Raw genomic sequence first — 20,344 nt, 5'->3', positions numbered from 1 at the left:
CAAGCTGTGCGTCGTGCGCGCGCAAAATCACATGACTGACGGGGACTCCGGCGGCGTGAACGCGCTCAGTCACTCAGGGTCCGGCCCGGTGTGAGGACGGTTCCGCCATGTACCGAGCCCTGTACGCCTTCCGCTCTCCAGAGCCAAATTCTATGCAGTTCGGGGCCGGGGAAAACTTCTTGATCCTGGAGCGATGTAACCAGCACTGGTGGCTGGCCAGCCGCTGCAGCAGCGGGGACACGGGCTACGTGCCGGCCTCCTACCTGGAGAGGATCAAGGTGAGCGGCTATACAACGGCCATAGCACAGCCTGTGTCTGACGCCACTAGGTTATACTATATGTGACGTCAGTAATAGTAGTGACGTCATAACCTGCTGTCCGCTCCTGCACTGGATTCTGTAACTTTACCATTGGTTTCTATGTATTTTTTTTTTTTATTGCTTTTAGTGCATCTAAAATTTAGCATGAAGCAACTTTACAAATAGTCTTGGTTAAAAATGTCGTACCGTTTTGTGTATACAGCTGCTATGCAGACCTATGGATCGCCATGGTTACAGGTTACAAACAATCCCTGACCTGCAGTCACATTTTTTTCCACCATTATAACGAAGTCATGATGGCGGTGCTGGATCCGCCACAGGCGCCCGACGGACCGTCGAGTTTCCGTCGCTTTGACGGGAACAATAATACTGTATGTTGCAATATTCTTCCCATCAAATAGGACAGAACTGCCGACGGAGGTGATAGTGTGAAATCCTACAGACCGACCGTAGAAGTGGAAGGAATAGCATGGAGACACATAGGTCTGCAGGGGTGCTGAATACACAAAACGGTCGGTAGTGGATAGTCCCTCTCTGATGCTCATATGCCCTAAGTACTTAGTGATTACAGAGCTTTTTCCATATCCTGTCTACACGGTGTTGTTGTTGTTCCCGCTATTGTTAATAAAGTTGATTGAAGCGCTGACATGACGTGCTTGCGGCTGCCCCCGACTGTCCTGATGTACGGGACTCCTCTAAAATATTCTCTGACCCTCCCGGCTCTGCGGGTCCTGGAGGTCCGGGCACACAGGATTATTTCTGTACGTTCAGACCGCTGGCCAAATACCTTGTGGCATTTATACCCCATGAACCGTGCCCGCCTGTGACGGTGCCGTAAGAAGCAAACATTACCGCTCATTACTACTCCCGGGGTCTCCATCCTGCGGCTCTCCAGCTGTTGTAAAACTACAACTCCCAGCATTCCCTAGCAGCTGCAGACAATCGGGTGTTCTATCCATTTGGCGCACGTTTGTGCTTCGGTTTTTACTCCAGTTTTTTATAAATGTAAACATAATTGGGGGGGTTTTGCTTAAACTGGTGCCAAGGGAAAGTGGGGCAGTTGCCCATAGCAGCCAATCAGATTCCAGCTCATTTTTCTGAGTGGTTGCTATGGGCAACTTCTCCACTTTTTCCTTGGCACTTTTAGTAAATTTCCCTGGTTATGCTGCAGTCTCAGATCTTTAGGCCCTGTTCACATGGAGTTTTTTGCAGGCAGAAAAATCCGATTTTGACCTGCCTGCACTCCTTGCCGAGATAAAAATGCAGCGAAAACGACTTTTTCTGCCTCCGTAGGTCAGAGACGGAAACGCCCCGAAGAAAGGGAATGTCGCGTCTTCTACCCGCAAGCGATTTTTACTGCTCGCGGGGAAAAAACGCCTCCGCCTCCCATTGAAGTCAATGGGTGGTGTTTTTGGGCGTTTTTTTGGCGCTGTTTCCGCATCATAAACTGCGCCATACTCTGTGTGATCTAGGCCTTTCACTGGTTCTTATGCTTGGGTACATCCTATTGAAGTTGCTTGGTGTCGACACGCTGGCACTCTTCACCGCTTATCCTTTGAAGACCTAATCAGCGGTGCCCAGAAGTGTTATCGATGTAGCGGGGAGCAATCAAAATAAAGAATGAAGCGCTGAATTTTTGTATCAAATCGTGCAAAATTTGTTTTGAATTTCCCTGCGGACAATAGCGGAGGGTAAAAAAACAAAACCATTCTACTCGCCTCCTCTGGCGCTCCTATGACAACTCTTCCCTGGTCCCCCGCTGGTCTCTGTACATCCAGTGGTGATCTCTCGGCATCATGTGATTAGCTGCAGTGTTTACGTGTCGACACGCTATCGAGGCCGGGGGTACAGAGCGCCCCTTATTTTATGGGTATCTTAGTGGCTTTTCCTTACCTATATCCTGTAGGACTGAGGCCCTCTGTTTACTGTCCTTATAGGTCTTATAGATGTCTTTGCTCACATTACGTTTTCCCTTTACATTCGGCATATACGCCAGGGAAATCTCCTGATGTATGACCTATAGGGGCACAAGTCATCCGCAGGTTAAAAGTTTTTGGTTTTTTTTCAGTGGCCACTTGTATAGGAGAATGCAGCGAGGAAAAAAAAAAAGTATACAACGTTCATCTTCCCATCCGCAGACACACTTTTGGCATCCACCGGGTCCATAAATCTCTATGGATATGTTCGGTGGATGTTCTGGGAATATCTCCTGTTGAATAATCTGAACGTGCGCTCCAAACGTGGTGTGAACAGAGCCTTAGGGTTTGTGCACACTGGGCGGATTAGCTGCTAATTTTCCACAACAAATTTAATTGCGGAAAATCTGCAACGTACCACAGCAGCAGCAAGATGGATGAGCATGTCATCCACACGCCGCAGAAATCCGCTGAGAAAACCTTCATGAATTGACCTGTGGGCTTTTTTTTTTTGCTGTGAAATTGTTGCACTTTTGTTGCATTTTTTTTTCCCCATTGAGTTCAATAGAAAGGAAAAAGCTGCAACGAATATCAAATGTTGCGATTTTTGTGGCGGAAAACCCTTTTCAAGTTCAAATTTAATAAAAAGTCTATACTTATCCCCCCCCCCCCCCCCAGTATTGTCATAGCAACTGCTTCCGCAGTTCTCCATGCTGCTGGCCTCCTGTGACGATGTTTCATCTCATGTGACTCGGCAGCCAATCACAGGGTGTATCGGTCACATGGGCTGCTGCGTCCTCAAAGGAGGCCGGGCTGCACTCAGAACAGGGATGCCGCTACGGCAACGCCACTGGTAACTATTGTTTTTTATTATCCTGTTTGCCGCAGTGGTGATTCCGACCGAAAAGCTGCACCATAATTCGCTACGTGTTCTATGCCGTATCCGACCTGTGCGAACACACTCCTAGGGTATGTTCACATGTTGTGTGTTCAGGCGTAAACGCCTCGAAATACACCTGAAGAAATGGTAGCTGAACTCCTACAAACATCTGCCTATTGAATTCAATGGGAAAAACTGTGTTTCGTTAAGATTTTTTTACGACAACGTTTTAGAAAACGGCGCGTAAAAAGGAGCATGTCACTTCTTGAGCCGTTTTTGGAGCTGTTTTTCATTGTGTTAATGGAAAAACTGCTCCAAAAACGCCTCAAAAAAAAGTTTTCAGCTTCAAAAACAGCTGAAAATCAGAGGCTGTTTTCTCTGAAATCAGCACCGTATTTTTCAGCCGTTTTTGACTGTGTGTGTGAACACAGCCTTATAGTTGTATGTCTTGGCGGCATATGTCTCCCTACGCAGCAATGCTGTGACCTGCGTCCATCAGGCGTCCGGGACGTGCAATTAGACCAGCAAGTCTCCGTATAATCCGATGCAAAATATACCATTTAACGCAACGAGAAGTCATTTCCATGCTTTATACGCCGCGCATTAGCAATCTGATAACCGCATGCCTAGAATTAATGTCAAATCCACTTTCGTTGAACAAATGTGACTGGGAAACTGAAGAAGTAAATGTACGATACATTATAGCGGGAAATTGCGTCCTGTTAACATGAATCCATTATATCGGGATGACATCGGATTGTTACGGTTTTATAACTAAATTGTAGCTAAAACGATGGAGCGATTACACTTCATACTCCGTACAGTCCCTGCAGCTGTATACGGGCTCGTCCACACGTGGAATTGCGTATTTTTCGTCCGGTATTGCGGACAGAAAATACGCGGCAGAATACGGTAGCAGCAAAGTGGATGAGATTTAACAAATCTCATCCACACGCTGCGTCAAATTTCCGAACAGAAATTGACCTGCGTTGCGTATTTTTCGGACCGCAGCACGTCCGTTGCTGCGTTTTTCAGAGGAGACGTCACCATCTCACAACATTGAGAAAAACGCAGCAATTCCGTTACATGTGTACAAGTCCTAAGGCTATTACAAGGCACAGAGGGCTGCCGCGGCCACATAACCGCACACGGCTGCCGCTCGAGGGTTTTTATACAGGTCATGGAGCGGAGATTTCTAGTGACTTTAATAATTTATTGCAGGATGTTTTAATAATATTCACACCACCTGCTGCAGAACCTCTTGATAGAATATAAAGATGGGCTTCCTCATTTGTAGTCGGAAGGTCCGTCTTTCACTATTTTCTGCAGCCGTTTACCACTCGGCATGTGCAACATGGACCCCCTTGACAATTTTGTTTCCTTGGAGAGGGCAGGGAAGGGCAGCGTTTCTACAGGGGGTGGCATTGATAGGTGGTTTTTGCTGCAGGTTTTGCTGCATTTTTCCAAGCTGCCGTCATAAAGCGGCCTTACACATAAACACGCACGTACTGCGCAGCTGAGTTTGCACGTTTATTTCAACAGGGAGGGTGAGACAAGCAGCGATCAGACACCTCTGGCAGCTGCTTATCTCCATGTAAGGTCGAGCGTGTTGAAATCCAACTGGTCCTAGTTTTCCCCAGCTATTGCTGTCGGGGGCAGACACGCTGCTCATATACACATTAGATTGTTGACTGATCCCGCCAACATTAATCCTAGTGTGTATGTGCAGATTAGAGGGGGGAATAGTAGAACGTCCTCGGATGGGATTTAGGAGATTACATTTAATGATTAGGAATTGTTCTGTGTAATTCCAGGCTCCTGAAAACACTGGTATAGGCACTGGTATAGACACTGGTATAGGCACTGGTATTACATATGAAAATAACAGCTGTACAAGATGTCTAACGACTGCAGAATAAATTGTCCCCTATTCTGCAAACATCGTTCAGTTTCCACGTTCTGGGACGTCGTGCTCGCCCTGGTCTGTATGATTCATATAACATGCAAGTCACATCCGCTGAAAACTGCGACCGGAAACCTCATCCACGCCGAGAACCGTACAGATAAAGAGAGAGAAAGTTATCTATCTATTACTCTATCTTATATCTATCTCTATATAGATATGAGAGAGAGATATATAGATATGAGAGAGAGATAGATAGATATGAGAGAGAGAGATAGATATAAAAGAGAGAGATAGACATGTGAGAGAGAGAGATGTGAGAGAGAGAGAGAGATGTGAGAGAGAGAGAGATGTGAGAGAGAGAGAGATGTGAGAGAGAGAGAGATGTGAGAGAGAGAGAGAGAGATGTGAGAGAGAGAGAGAGATGTGAGAGAGAGAGAGAGATGTGAGAGAGAGAGAGAGATGTGAGAGAGAGAGAGAGATGTGAGAGAGAGAGATGTGAGAGAGAGAGAGAGATGTGAGAGAGAGAGAGAGATGTGAGAGAGAGAGAGAGATGTGAGAGAGAGAGAGAGATGTGAGAGAGATGTGAGAGAGAGAGAGATGTGAGAGAGAGAGAGATGTGAGAGAGATGTGAGAGAGAGAGAGATGTGAGAGAGAGAGAGATGAGAGAGAGAGATGAGAGAGAGAGATGTGAGAGAGAGATGTGAGAGAGAGAGAGAGATGTGAGAGAGAGAGAGAGATGTGAGAGAGAGAGAGAGATGTGAGAGAGAGAGAGAGATGTGAGAGAGAGAGAGAGATGTGAGAGAGAGAGAGAGATGTGAGAGAGAGAGAGAGATGTGAGAGAGAGAGAGGTGAGAGAGAGAGAGAGAGGTGAGAGAGAGAGAGAGAGATGTGAGAGAGAGATGTGAGAGAGAGAGAGATGAGAGAGAGAGATGAGAGAGAGAGATGTGAGAGAGAGATGTGAGAGAGAGATGTGAGAGAGAGATGTGAGAGAGAGAGAGATGAGAGAGAGAGATGAGAGAGAGAGATGTGAGAGAGAGAGAGAGAGATGTGAGAGAGAGAGAGAGAGATGTGAGAGAGAGAGAGAGAGAGATGTGAGAGAGAGAGAGAGAGATGTGAGAGAGAGAGAGAGAGATGTGAGAGAGAGAGAGAGATGTGAGAGAGAGAGAGAGATGTGAGAGAGAGAGAGATGTGAGAGAGAGAGAGATGTGAGAGAGAGAGAGATGTGAGAGAGGGAGAGATGTGAGAGAGAGAGAGATGTGAGAGAGGGAGAGATGTGAGAGAGGGAGAGATGGGAGAGATGTGAGAGAGGGAGAGATGTGAGAGATGTGAGAGAGATGTGAGAGAGGGAGAGATGTGAGAGAGGGAGAGATGTGAGAGAGGGAGAGATGTGAGAGAGATGTGAGAGAGGGAGAGATGTGAGAGAGGGAGAGATGTGAGAGAGGGAGAGATGTGAGAGAGGGAGAGATGTGAGAGAGGGAGAGATGTGAGAGAGGGAGAGATGTGAGAGAGGGAGAGATGTGAGAGAGAGGTGAGAGAGAGATGTGAGAGAGAGAGAGAGATGTGAGAGAGAGATGGATGTGAGAGAGAGATGGATATGAGAGAGAGATGGATATGAGAGAGAGAGAGAGAGAGAGATGGATATGAGAGGGAGGGACAAGAGAGAGGGAGGGACGAGAGGGAGAGACGAGACGAGAGAGGAGATCTCTCTCTATGTTAGATCTCGATCTTAGATCTCTCTATCTTATATCTATCTCTATCTCTGTCTCGCATCTAAAGTAAGAGAATATGGAGGGTTTATTGATTGACATAATGCCGCCGCTTCTGAAATAAGTTCTACTATAGGATTGACATGAAGCCGCCCTTCTTAATCAAGAGGTTCTGCAGCAGCTGGCTTGTGTTTTATATCATAGCTTCAGCAGATGCAGAGCTTTATTTAAAAGTGGGACATTCATGCCAATCAGATTGACATCTTCGACCTCCTAATTTGGTTGAGCTGAAGTGGAGCCAAGAGCAGGGAAAGGGCGGCAAGGAGAAGTTGAGAATATCTGAGGAATGACGCGGTGGGATGGGCATCATTTGTGTGATTTACTGACGTGGATTATACGCCTATAATGTCCTGCTGTGATTCGGCTTCCACGTTGCCTGGCGTTCCCAATCCGATATTATAGCTCTTCATACCCCAGACGTCCAATCCAGATTCTGTCGCCGATTCCTGCGAGATCCTTCATCCTAAAATAACCTTATTGAACAATTTCTGATTTAATAGACTCATGAAAGTGGTGGCTACAAATCATCACTCAGATAGGAAATGTTTACTTTTAATTTACGGCGCCATGTTGCATGCATAATTGACTGTGTTATGGTGTTGATATCGCTCAGGTCGGGCCCCTGTGGACCCCAGGCATGCATTATTAAAATCCAGGAGCGAGCACGGCTGCCTGTATCCCCCGAGGGCTCATTAATGTTACCGTGTCACGTAGGATCCCTCCCTCATTCATTTGGCTTCTTGTCTCTGCACTAAATTCGTGAAGAACATCCAGGCGAAAGTTCTGAAGGGACCGGAAAAAATCACCAGAAAATAGAAGTCCTTGAGTTGTTGTATTCTGTCACATTCCACTCGGCCATTTCTTGCTTTATCAGATCGTGGGAATATTTACAGGGGTTGATTTTTGTCGGTTATTCTATTGCCGGAATTGCGTAAATTGGGGCGTTGCGTTTTTTTAAAATCTACGTGTCCATTTATTGGGAGTTAAAACCTGCAACAAATAGCTAATGTTGCGATTTTTGGGGCTGAAAAGCTGCGATTCCGCTGCAAAAATCGCAACTCACGTAAAAAAAAATTAAACGGCGTCTTTGGTTTAAAATTAGTAAAAATGTTTATACTTACCCCTGGGCTTTGTCATAGTGACACTTTCTTCTGTTGTCCGCACAATCCAGCCTCCTGGGATGACGTTTCCTCCCATGTTGACTGCTGCAGCCAATCACAGCCTGCAGCGGTCACATGAGCTTCAGCATCATTCCAGGAGGCCGGGTTGTACGGACAACAGAGGTACGTGTCGCCATGAGAACGGGGTAAGTATAAACCGAAAAACTGCACCACAATTTGGTGCGGATTTCCCTGTGGGTTCCAGGAAGAATACGGTACATTGTGTCGTTTTACACAGCGTATCCGCCTTGTGTGAACGTATCCTTCGGGTGACCATACACCTAGCGGCCATGTGACAGTGATGTACCACATGTTGCGGTTTTGCCGCGACTTGCTGCAATTTTGCAATGCGGTTTTTGTCCTTGCGGCTTGAACAGGTGATGGATATTAAAACCATAAGTGAATTTCCTACAGCTCGTTATAGGGTTAGTGAGTGAATTCATCTGATCACGGTTGGCGACTTCCATGCCACATCTCCCGTTGTGATCCCTGGCGCGCTCCCCTGTGCCGCTCACAATTACTTCCCCTATGACCTTTGCAGTGCAGAATGTTTTAGTACTTTTTGTCTACTTGAGGATTTCCGCTGTTTCGTGTGAGTTTTTCTCCCTCTTTTGTGTAATGCAAATATAATTGATTCTTCTCTGCATAAAATTAATAGTTCAAATTAGATGAAAGTATTTTTTGTGCTAATATTGATGGCATTTAATATGTTCTCTCCTACAGTTCCAGCCTGGCAGCTATAATCTCGCTGTTTTATTGTTTTCATGTTTTTTTTTGGTTTTTTTTAATAGAAATATTTTTAGCTTCATATATAGCGATGCAATCATGGTCTAAGTCACTTGGGGAATTAATGGTACCTCGTTGTTGGCGGAGAAGACGTGCGTTATGGTTGTTGTACGTACATATCGAGCTGCTCACTTTTAAGGGGAAAGCAGTTTGTATGCAAATCATAGGGCTAAGGCCTAAGCAGTTTTTGTTTTTTTTTGTTTTTTTTTTAAAGGGGTTGTACCCCAAAAATAGGATGACCCCAGAGTGATTGCTGGAGAATCTGGCAGCAAGTGTTTAATTTTTCTTCAGCGCCACCACAGGGGGAATTAAGCATTACATTATGCATGGATATCATGGGTCCTCCAGAGAGATAGAGAGAGACTCTTTGTAGCTGCTCTCAATTCCAGCTAATTGATGCAGGTCCTAAACTAGTGACTCTTCCTCTATTTTTGAATGCTGTCTAAGGGTATGTTCACACGAGGGCGTCCGTTACGGCTGAAATTACGGGGATGTTTCAGCCTGAAAACATCCCCGTAATTTCAGCCGTAACGGCATGTGCAGGCGCTTGAACGCCGCGTCAATTACGGACGTAATTGGCGCTGCTATTCATTGGAGTCAATGAATAACTGCTCCAATTACGGCCAAAGAAGTGACAGGTCACTTCTTTGACGCGGGCGTCTATTTACGCACCGTCATTTGACAGCGGCGCGTAAATTACGCCTCGTGTGAACAGACAAACGTCAGCCCATTGCTTTCAATGGGCAGATGTTTGTCAGCGCTATTGAGGCGCTATTTTCAGACGTAATTCGGGGCAAAAACGCCCGAATTACGTCCGTAAATAGGCCGTGTGAACATACCCTTAATCGGTGTTCTCACGTCGCTGCCATAATTCGTTTATTGCAGCATTTAAACCACAAAGTGAGAATCCAGCCTAAGGCTGGGTTCACACGACCTATTTTCAGGCGTAAACGAGACGTATTATGCCTTGTTTTACGCCTGAAAATAGGGCTACAATACGTCGGCAAACATCTGCCCATTCATTTGAATGGGTTTGCCGACGTATTGTGCAGACGACCCGTAATTTGTGTCGTCGTTTGACAGCTGTCAAACGACGACGCGTAAATGGACTCCCTCGGCAAAGAAGTGCAGGACACTTCTTTGCCACGTAATTTGATCTGTTCTTCATTGAACTCAATGAAGCACAGCTCAAGATTTACGAGCGTCTCGGACGGCTCGCAAAATGCGAGGAGGAGCATTTACGTGTGAAACGAGGCAGCTGTTAACAGTCTGTCTTTTCACACGTAAATGCCTCTCATCGTGTGAACATACCCTAATAGGGCAATGGAAAAATCAAACAAATCCGTTAAATAACCTTTCACTTTCTTGTGATTTTTTTTTTTTTTTTTTAAAAGAGCTTTTCATTGATAGATGAAATGCATTGTGCCTCGCTCCACCTGCTGGCGGCTAGTGGAATTACACATGCCTTTGGAAATAGCGGCTGATAACCTTGCAGGGATTTACACTTGGCGCTGTGTTTTTCCATGCTTGTTGACATCCGGCCAGCTCTGCTCTCCCGCTAAGAATGTGCTCGCTGCTTCTTTAATCCTTAGAATTGATTTGACTTGTCAAAATGAGAAGTACGGATCGCTTTTCACGCTTCTTCTTCCCAATTCTGCAAATAAGGTTAATTTTCAGCACTGCAGAACTGTGTGGATTAAGGGTATGTGCACACACACTAATTACGTCCGTAATTGACGGACGTATTTCGGCCGCAAGTACCGGACCGAACACAGTGCAGGGAGCCGGGCTCCTAGCATCATAGTTATGCACGATGCTAGGAGTCCCTGCCTCTCCATGGAACTACTGTCCCGTACTGAAAACATGATTACAGTACGGGACAGTTGTCCTGCAGAGAGGCAGGGACTCCTAGCATCGTACATAAGTATGATACTAGGAGCCCGGCTCCCTGCACTGAGTTCGGTCCGGTACTTGCGGCCGAAATACGTCCGTCAATTACGGACGTAATTAGTGTGTGTGCACATACCCTTATTTTGCGATGTTGCGGTTTGTATTTTTAGTGCTCTTGGAGGGGCCGTCACTGGGAACAACAATGTGGTTATTGAACACGTGTTGCTGCGCGATGACTGCCGTGTCTTGATGTTTTTATGATGTTCTCTTAATGGATATCAGACGCTTGGATTCCTATTGCGTTTCTCCTGTGTTTCTGGCACCGGAATCCTTATACGAGCTGCTGTGCTGAAATGAAATGGCAACGTCCTCGGTATCCTCTGCACAAATCCTTTATTTTCTCCGATTCTGTAGATGGGATTGGCTTTGGGGACAGAAATATATTGCAGGTGTCTTCAGACATTGACTATCAGCCGTTACAAGAATTTCATAGGTAGGGTCCATTCACACTGTGTGGGCAAATCGCGGTTTATAGCAGCGGTTACAGCAAATATGCGCCAAAACTGTGACCTCTTGCAGCTATATTGGGCTAATCTGACCGCCATTTGACCTGACCACGTGAATAGACCCTCTAGAGTCGCTGTGAACCAATAGTGATCAGCTTGTTAGGTTTTGAGCCCCTAACGGGGAAAAAAAAAATCAAACGCATAAATCACGATCATAACACATGCCGATTTTATGCCAGTGGCACTCAACCAATGTGCCACTCGGGCCCTTTTTAACGGCATCCGAGCGGCACCCGATAGTCTTCACGGACCCATTCACCTTAGCGGGTGAATCGGGTCCGTGAAAACTAACCCGATTCTCCAATCTGTGGAAACCTAGGACATGTCCTATCTTTCCATGGATCACTGACGGGACTCGGCCGACGCACACTGTCGTGTGCATGAGGCATTAGATGGCATTCGATTTTTTTAAATTTTTTTTTTTTTTTTTTTTTTTAATGCGGTTTTAACCACACCTCAACCGCAACGTCTGAATATACCCTTAGTGGCTCAAAACCTAAGAAGCCGTTCATTACTAATTTACAGCAACCTGAGCTGCGGTCAAATCACGTTTTTTTGCCGTGGTTTTTATTGCATCGTAATCACTCGTATACAGAACATATAATCAATATGGTCTAATAGGTTATTTATGACTCGACCCATAAGTAATAGACCCGAGTGCAAGTAATTGGCACCAAATGGGGTTGTCTTCTGTTGGACCTTTTGGGGCCTATTATTGTGTCATAGCCTGGGCCCACCAGAGGTTACTCTTGTGGCCTGTCCGACCCTGGGGTTAGTCACCTGTTAGGACATCAGGACGTTATAGAAGAGGGATCAGTCCAAAAAGCAACTCTTACCGTGGAGGACTTGGTGTGGTTGCTGCAGGAGAAATGTTTGGTCGTTGGTATCGGAAGACGGACCTGTACCCCGGTGAGTTTCTTAAGACATCCCCTTTAATCCATAATCACCAGTCCAAATATTGAAGCATGAACCTTCAGGGAATGAACATTGAAAAGTGGCGATCGATTTATAGAATTAGCACTGATCTGACAATCGTGATTCTATCTATGTCTATCTATCTCTCTCTCTCTCATATCGATCGCTCTCATATCGATCGCTCTCATATCTATCTATCTCTATCATATCTATTTATCTCCCTCTCCCTCTCCCTCTCCCTCTCCCTCTCCCTCTCCCTCTCTCCCATTGATATATATATACACTTGCAGTGTTTGATATCTTCTTCTTCTTTTTATGATCTATTATTATTTTTACTTTATTTTTCTTTAAAAAAAAAAAAAGCAAAAAGAAAAATCAATAAAGCAATGATGAACTTGGCAGCTGGAACTCGTGATCCTCATAAAAGTGAGACGACACGCGATTGAATTAAAAAGAGATTTTCCTGCCCTTTACCTTGGAATTGCATTGAACGCGCCTGTCACGCGGATCGTACCGTCTGTTTTGATGCGCCTCGTCTGGGGAATAGCTGCCACTATTTTTAGTTCTCGTATACGGTGTAACGTGACATTTTTTTTTTCTTCCCCTCTCCCAGGGCATCCGAGGACGATTGCTATTGTAGTCAATTATTGTAACCCTGAAGTGAATGTTGAATTTGCTGTTTATAATGATGTTCAGCTCCTTGACAGGCGGCATATAACCGAAGCCGAAACCCCAGATAATACGGCGCGGCTAAACAAAGCTAATCATTTAGAGGGAGAGCGTATCTATATGTTCATGCAATAAATCTGTTGGAGGCCGCGGGAAGAAAAATGAAATGTCACATACAGCCTGGTAGTACACGGGAATTGGGTGACATCGGGGATTCCAGGACCTGGGGGTGGGGGTAGTAGCTCCAGATGATTAGGGTTACCAGGTTATAGTCCTGAAATAACGGAGGCCTCGTAACCACGTAACTGATACCCCACATAGAGGAGAGAAATCTTACAAAATAGACCTGCGGAGGTATCCTGTGGAAAAGGCTTTTTGCAATTAAAATCACAGAGAACGAAGGCCTCCCCATATCCACCTCCTATACATGATTCGACAAGGTACTTGAGAAACCAATAATGTTAACCATAGACATTATATGGCATTTATCCCCAATGTTCCCTCTAAGCCTTAGTAGCCATTGAGTAGGCGGTTGGGGACCTGGACACTTTTCCCGCTATGGTTGTGTTGACGTCACATTTAAACACTACGCTCGCTGTGTGCACTGAACATAATCACAGCGCTCCATTGACCTGACGTATAACAAGAGTATACTTTTGCCATACGTTGGGCCGGTATACGTCGGTATCCCTTTTACGGAATGGCATTGCGTAGTAGACTGTGGTATTCCATTCAGAGGCATTTAGTAATTCCTATAGATGACGTATGTCTATACAGTGGCACACGCCGGAGGTAAACGTCAGGAAATACTTCAGACATATAACTCTGACCGGGTGTGAGCCGGCGCAGCAGAAAAGCATCCAAGAAATATTAACGCACAGGTCATGATTATTGGCTGGTTTAGGGCAGTGAAGGGGTTAATGTCAGGATCCCTGGTGGTCTAGGGCAGTGAAGCGGTTAATCTCAGAATCCCTGGTGGTCTAGGGCGGTGAAGCAGTTAATGTCCGAATCCCTGGTGGTCTAGGGCAGCGAAGCGGTTCATGTCAGGATCCCTGGTGGTCTAGGGCGGTGAAGCGGTTAATCTCAGAATCCCTGGTGGTCTAGGGCAGCGAAGCGGTTAATCTCCGAATCCCTGGTGGTCTAGGGCGGTGAAGCAATTAATGTCCGAATCCCTGGTGGTCTAGGGCAGCGAAGCGGTTAATGTCAGGATCCCTGGTGGTCTAGGGCGGTGAAGCGGTTAATCTCAGAATCCCTGGTGGTCTAGGGCAGCGAAGCGGTTAATGTCAGTATCCCTGGTGGTCTAGGGCGGTGAAGCGGTTAATCTCCGAATCCCTGGTGGTCCAGGGCGGTGAAGCAGTTCATGTCAGAATCCCTGGTGGTCTAACGCAGTGAAGCGGTTAATGTCAGGATCCCTGGTGGTCTAGGGCAGTTAATGTCAGGATCCCTGGCAGGGGGTCGGTGTGGTAGCAGACTTTCCCTGAGTTGATAGCTGCGAGGCCACATTCTTCAAGCCCCGACCTATCTAACTTGCTGGTTCCTTGGTTTCCCTAACAGAAGTTTGGAGGACTTCGGAGGCCCCCCTTAGACATTAGATTGTTGGGATTATGTTGCATTTTAAGACTCCAGTTTTTAGTGTCCAGGCAATAAGAAAATTTAAGGGACTAGTAGTAAAGAACCCAAAAAAATTAGGTGCCGATAGCAAATTTGTAGGTGGCTCCTGGGATGTGTCCAGCTCTGCAGTGGTGTAGTTTTCGGTTCACGGTCACATCTGATTGTTTCGTGGTTCTGCTTTTCTACCCATTTTTCTTTGATTGAAGGAGAAAGAGAAATTGATGATAACTGAAGATCCCTCCGAGCAATGTTTATAAGTCCAGACGTTCTTATTGGGAATGCCAAAAATACAGCTGGTCTGTAAAAAGGCGACAGCTGTTCCCATTTATCTTCCAGACTGTATTCTCTTACAACCTGCGCCCGGGATACTATATACTCAGTTTACAGCGCTTCTAGGCCGCGTTGACATCTGCGTCCGGGCTCTGTTCATGGGTTCCGTCGGAGCGTTCTGTCAGGGGAACCCATGAACGGAATCCAAACAAACAACTAGTGACGGATCCGGTGCAAATGGTTTCTGTTTGTCATCGTTGTCTAAGGGCTCTGTTGTTTTGACGGAATAAATATCGTAGTCGACTGCGCTATTCATTTCATCAAAACGACAGAACCTTTACGTAACGGTGATAAACGGAAACCAAATTGCATCGGATCCGTCACCATTGAAGTCAATGGCAATATAAACGGAAACCTATTTCCGACGGAACACATGAATGGAGTCCTGACGCAGATGTGAACGAAGCCTTATTTAGTAGGTGAGGATTGTGTGTGTTATGTCTCCTCTAAGGCCCCATGTACATAACCGTAGTTTTCATCCATAATTACGGATAAAATTGCTGATCCATTCATTTCTATTGGCCACAGACACCTTTCCGTATGTTTACGGATGTGGGTCCGGGCCATAGAAATGATCCGTAAAATATAGAACTTGTCCGCACTTGCGGCATGGACTCGCCCATAGAAGTTTATGGGCTCTTCCACAATTGCGGACGGCTACGGATGTGTATCTGTAGCCGTCGGATCCGTATTTACGGACAGTAAAAACCCTTACGGTCGTGTGCGTGAGGCCTTAGTTCTTGGTGCTCCTCCTTAGAACAAATGAGAAGTGACTCGGAGGAACTAGAGGATCACGACTTCCCTTCCGAACTAACCAGACATTCAACTACGGCTCCATCTGTCTGTTCTTCAGCGTGCCAGTCTCAGATATTTTATATGCCATGTGGCTATAGTGGAAAGAGACGCTAATTGGTCAGGCCATCTAGGAAAAATGTGTCTGGTATTGGCTACTTTACAGCCAGTCTCCAATATCTGCCCTCGCATAGTCCAGTTAGTATTACGTGTCTCTTCAGAATCTGATTTGCACTCCTGCCTTAACCCTGCCAAAGACATATGGAATACGTGATGATTGTAAACGATTGATGTGACTAGAATATAAGGGTATCACATTAAAGCTACTTTGTGTCTGTGTAAAGAGAGGGAGGAGGGAGCTGCAATGAGAGCAGGAAGGAAAAAAACAGCCTGTAAGGCCCCATCCACACGACCGTGGTTTTCATCCGTAATTACAGACCCATTCAGTTCTATTGGCCACGGACGCCTTTCCGTATATTTACGCATGTCTGTGCCATATAAATGATCCGCAAAATATATATATATATATATATATATCTGTCTTCCAGTGACCCCCAGGGGGGTCATACATGATTACCAATCGGAGGAGGATATTTACTCCCTGTCACATTTAGGATTTTCTTCCCCTACTAAACAGGTAAGGAGATGACCAGTTACACATCTAATCTCCCTCTGCATCTATTCAGGACATTTTATTGTCTCCGTGACTCAAATGTTTAATGCCCTCTGGATTGCAGAGATTTTTGGGAAGATGTCGGTCTATAGACATAAGTGGCGTGTATGAGCTTTTATGTTTCGGAGGTTGTTGTGCGGCTCTGCTGGGCTCAGGCTTTTGGCCACAAACGTGAATTGTTGTGCGTTTTTTTTTTTTACAGAACGTTCTAGTTTGATGCATGAAGGTGCCCATGAGTGTAAAGTACTGGCTGGCATCTTCACAATGTGCCAGGTGTCTACTTTTAGAAAATATGTGTATGGGGGAGTAATATGATTTTTTATTTTATAATTCAGGTTTATTTGTGTATCTAGAAAGTATGAAAATCGTCCCGCTGGCAGGAAGGCTGCAGGTCCTGATTGCTTTGCTCGACCTTTTATTTCATGTATTGAATTGGTCACAGGGAGTCCTATGTGCTGTAAAGGAGACTGCCTCTCCATGCTGCACAGACTTGTTAAGGTCCCTAGCACTTCATCATGGGAAGATCCTATCCGGAAAACATGCAACCTAGGAATAAAATACACAACACTAAAGGGGAAAGTGCAGGAACAAGACTCTGCTCTGTCTTTTAACAAATTTGGCACAAAACAATGTGTGAGCCTCCACCGACCACCATTGTTGACCAGGAACAATATCGTTTTTGACATTTCGGTCAACGTGACATTACGCGTCCTTTTATCCTTGGGTGACCACATTATTAACACACTTTTTTTTTTTTTTTTCCGCTGGATAACTGGCTTAGTTCTGCTTCACAGAACGAGTGATCCTTTATTTTTGTGCTCAGCGGTAATCCAAAAATTCAAAGCAACTGAAGCGAGGCCGGAAAGCAGAACCGAAAATTCTTGTTGTAGTTGTAAAATACAAAAACGAATTGTAGGGGAGTTTTCTAGATTTCCTGTAACTCATTCCACTACAGTCAGCCTCTTCTCAGCATGAATGGATCCTGGTCAGAGTGGAGAGCGGTTCTGAAGAGCGTCTCCTGCTGTGGAGGACCTGTCCTGTATTACACAATCAGCCCATTGAAATGAATGGACACTGTGTAATGCCTAATTTCTCCTGTGGTGGCGTTGCAGGGAAATGTAACACTTCCAGGTTTCCCATAAATTACAGCTGATCGCTGGGGGTCCCAGCAGGGGGGGGGGGGGGCACTTTCTGTGATCAGATCATTGTCAAAGGATCCTTCTAACAAGTAGGAATTATCTAAAGCGGACAACCCCTGTAGTACAGTAGCCAGAGACCACAGCGACCAGTCACACATTTTGCTCCCTGCCAGGGAAATGTAATATTACTCAGTGACCGCCAGAATGAGATCCGCTACTTGATAGCAGTTCTCCAACCTGGCTCATAGAGGGGGGACCTGAGTGCGGAATTACTTTTATGAGCTCCATATGCCCTTCGGACACATAGACAGAGGTTTTCCGGATCAGGCAATCCCTTTTGATTAGGTAAAATATTAGGATTGCTAAAATTAGACAAAATTAATACGTGAGGCACAACACGAATGGTCACCTTCGATATAATAAATCATCTAACCTCAAATTTACTGTCGTCCTGACTCCATCTCCACATTAAAAGCTACCTGTACTAATAGTAATTCTGATTAAATCTTTATTGGTGTGATTCCTGTAATCAGTGGACCTTATATATTCTATTAATTCAGCGCAATTTGCATTCCTGCAGAAATGGATGTAATGGTCCCATGAAGTGAGATGCTAATTAATGTCAGAGATTAATCACAGAGTTCTGCTCCACCATGCTTCAGCGGCTTGTTTGCATGATGTTTGATGGTGCCATGGGTCAGGGGCAGCAGTGGGGGGAGGCAACGCTCCCCCTCGTCTTACATGGGAAGACTGAATGCTAATTACATTATCAGGTTTCTTCAAAACAATATTAAAGGTTTTCTCTATTGACAATGATCTCTGGGGGGGTTCCTTTTTGGCTTTTACTTTTCCGCCGCCTTTACTGCTACGTTTCATTGGTTTCTATAACATCTGTTTCCCACTTAAAACGTTGCCATTATTATTTTAAAGGGTAACTAAACATTGAAAAAACTTCTGACATGTCAGAAGTTTTGATTGTTGGGGGTCTGAGCCCTGAGATCCCCAGCGATCGCTAAAACGAAGCGTCAGAAGCGCTGAGCCGCCTCGTCTCCCATGGGCTTTTCTTGAAAAACGATCAATTGGTGTACGGGCTCAATAGAAAGTCTTCTGCCACTTTGTTTTAGCGATGGGGGGGGGGGGGGGGTCTCCGTGCTCGGAACCCCACTGATCAAAACTTCTCACAGGTCATTGACATGTCAGAAGTTTTTTGAATGTCTAGTTACCCTAAACCGTAGGCTGGAGGCATCGGTGGAGGGTCAGGAGAGCAAGCCCTAGACATCTCATCCTAAACTCCTATTGTATTATTGTATTTTGCACTTTGGAGTGATTATGGACCCTTTAAAGATTACATGTCCGTTTTAGTAATTGTATTCCCAGTTAAATAGCAATTCCGTTCCTCTGTTGTTCCTCCTAGAAATATATTAATAAATTGACAACTGGGTGTTACCAGTTGGGGTTGTGTCCCTACACATTCTGACTGTCCAATCAGTGCTGACAGAGTGGGATTGTGTAGGGACACGCCTCTTTGACTAGTTGTCATTTTATTCATATAATTCTAGAAGGAATAATGAAGGAACGGAACAATGCAGCGTTCTTCATTTGTGTCCTTGTCCGTCCCCCCATTAGCCAGAGTGGAGTTTTGCTGCAAGGAGCGTCTCTTGCTCTGTAGGACACAGTGTTGTGTAAGACTACATTCTTTTCAGGGGAGCTGTCATTGAATAGAAGCCTTCATTGTTTACTTCCAAAGGATCGAACACTGGCCTGTTCATGTGATGGGGACACAGATGCATGGCTCGTCACAAGTTACAAATAACAGTGTGTCCCTTGTGTGACCTGGAAGTCATTCCTTAAAAGTAAACAATGAAGGTTCCCATTCAATCACAGCAAACAGAGATCTTCAAAACCGTGCTCAGGATAACTGCATATGTCTACAAAGAATAACTTTTATTCACTGAAAATGAAATTCCCTATGGAAAGGGGGTTGTCTTGGTGGGATAGGTTGTGTGGTGTTTACAAGCTGTCAGTGGGGCCGGCAGACCCTCAATCAACAGGTGATATTGGGAATAGAATAGTGTTTCCCCCAAGAAAAGGCGCGCCAAATCTGGCATCTGCTAGAAACGTACATGAGATGATAACCGCGTCCGTCTGCGTCCTGCGCTTACTCTGGACGGCGTATTCTATATAAGTTGTCTCCTGGACGGTCGTCTCGAGATGATTGTAATCTTATCTGTCCTGGTGATGTTTATTTAATCATACTGTTTTTAGAGCTCCGTTCGCTACCGTTAGACATGTTATAGGAACAAGAGTCTGTCAGCTAGACAGAGGATTTAAAGGGTAGATCCCCAAAAATTTTTGTCCCCAATGTTTGAGAAGTCTCGATCAGCCGATACATGTTACATTAGGAGGAGGATGGTGTGGAGCTGTTGTTTAAATTAAAGGGGTTGTCCCAAGTTGATAAATGGAGCTATAAAGCTCCCCCATGTAAAAATAAGAAGAATTCTAATTACCTGTCCGTCGTCCAGCGATGTCGTTTTCTTGCTATTCTTGATTGAAGTTGCGGTCGGTCCCTCTTTGTATCCTGCTCGTTGCCTAGGTTCCCGGCCACCGCTATTTACCTTTAGCGGTGGCCGCGCATGCGTAATGACATCCTCTGCGTCCGGAGCAGAGGATGTCATTTGCTCGTGAACGCGCATCTCGGCGCTTCTCGGCGCATGCGCAGAAGATGCAGTGGAAAGGCACCCGTCGCAAGGAGAAGTCTGCGCTCCGCTAAAGGTAAGTGTGTATATGTGTGTGTGTGTGTGTGTTTGTGTATATATGGGTGTGTTTGTGTATATGTGTTTGTGTGTGTGTGTGTGTGTGTGTGTGTGTGTGTGTGTGTGTGTGTGTGTTTATGTGTGAGTGTATATATGGGTGTATTTGTGTGTATGTGTATATGTTTGTGTATATTTTTGTGTTTGTGTGTGTATATGTTTGTGTGTGTGTTTTTGTATATGTGTGGGTTTGTGTATGTGTGTGGGTTTATGTG

The 20,344-nt window shown here is 45.4% G+C and overlaps 1 protein-coding gene across 1 annotated transcript in view; it reads left to right on the top strand.

The window, feature by feature from the left end:
- The window catches only part of NCKIPSD (NCK interacting protein with SH3 domain), a 51,844-nt gene continuing 31,500 nt past the window's right edge, over positions 1-20,344 (top strand). Inside the window, exon 1 of the mRNA XM_075831749.1 lies at positions 1-278. Coding sequence (XP_075687864.1) covers positions 108-278 — 171 coding nt within the window. The 5' untranslated portion in view covers positions 1-107. The remainder of the gene's footprint in view (positions 279-20,344) is intronic.

Source organism: Rhinoderma darwinii, chromosome 7 (assembly GCF_050947455.1).
Source record: "Rhinoderma darwinii isolate aRhiDar2 chromosome 7, aRhiDar2.hap1, whole genome shotgun sequence".
Taxonomy (NCBI): Eukaryota; Metazoa; Chordata; class Amphibia; order Anura; family Rhinodermatidae; genus Rhinoderma; species Rhinoderma darwinii.
This window is presented reverse-complemented; position numbering and strand designations above follow the sequence as displayed.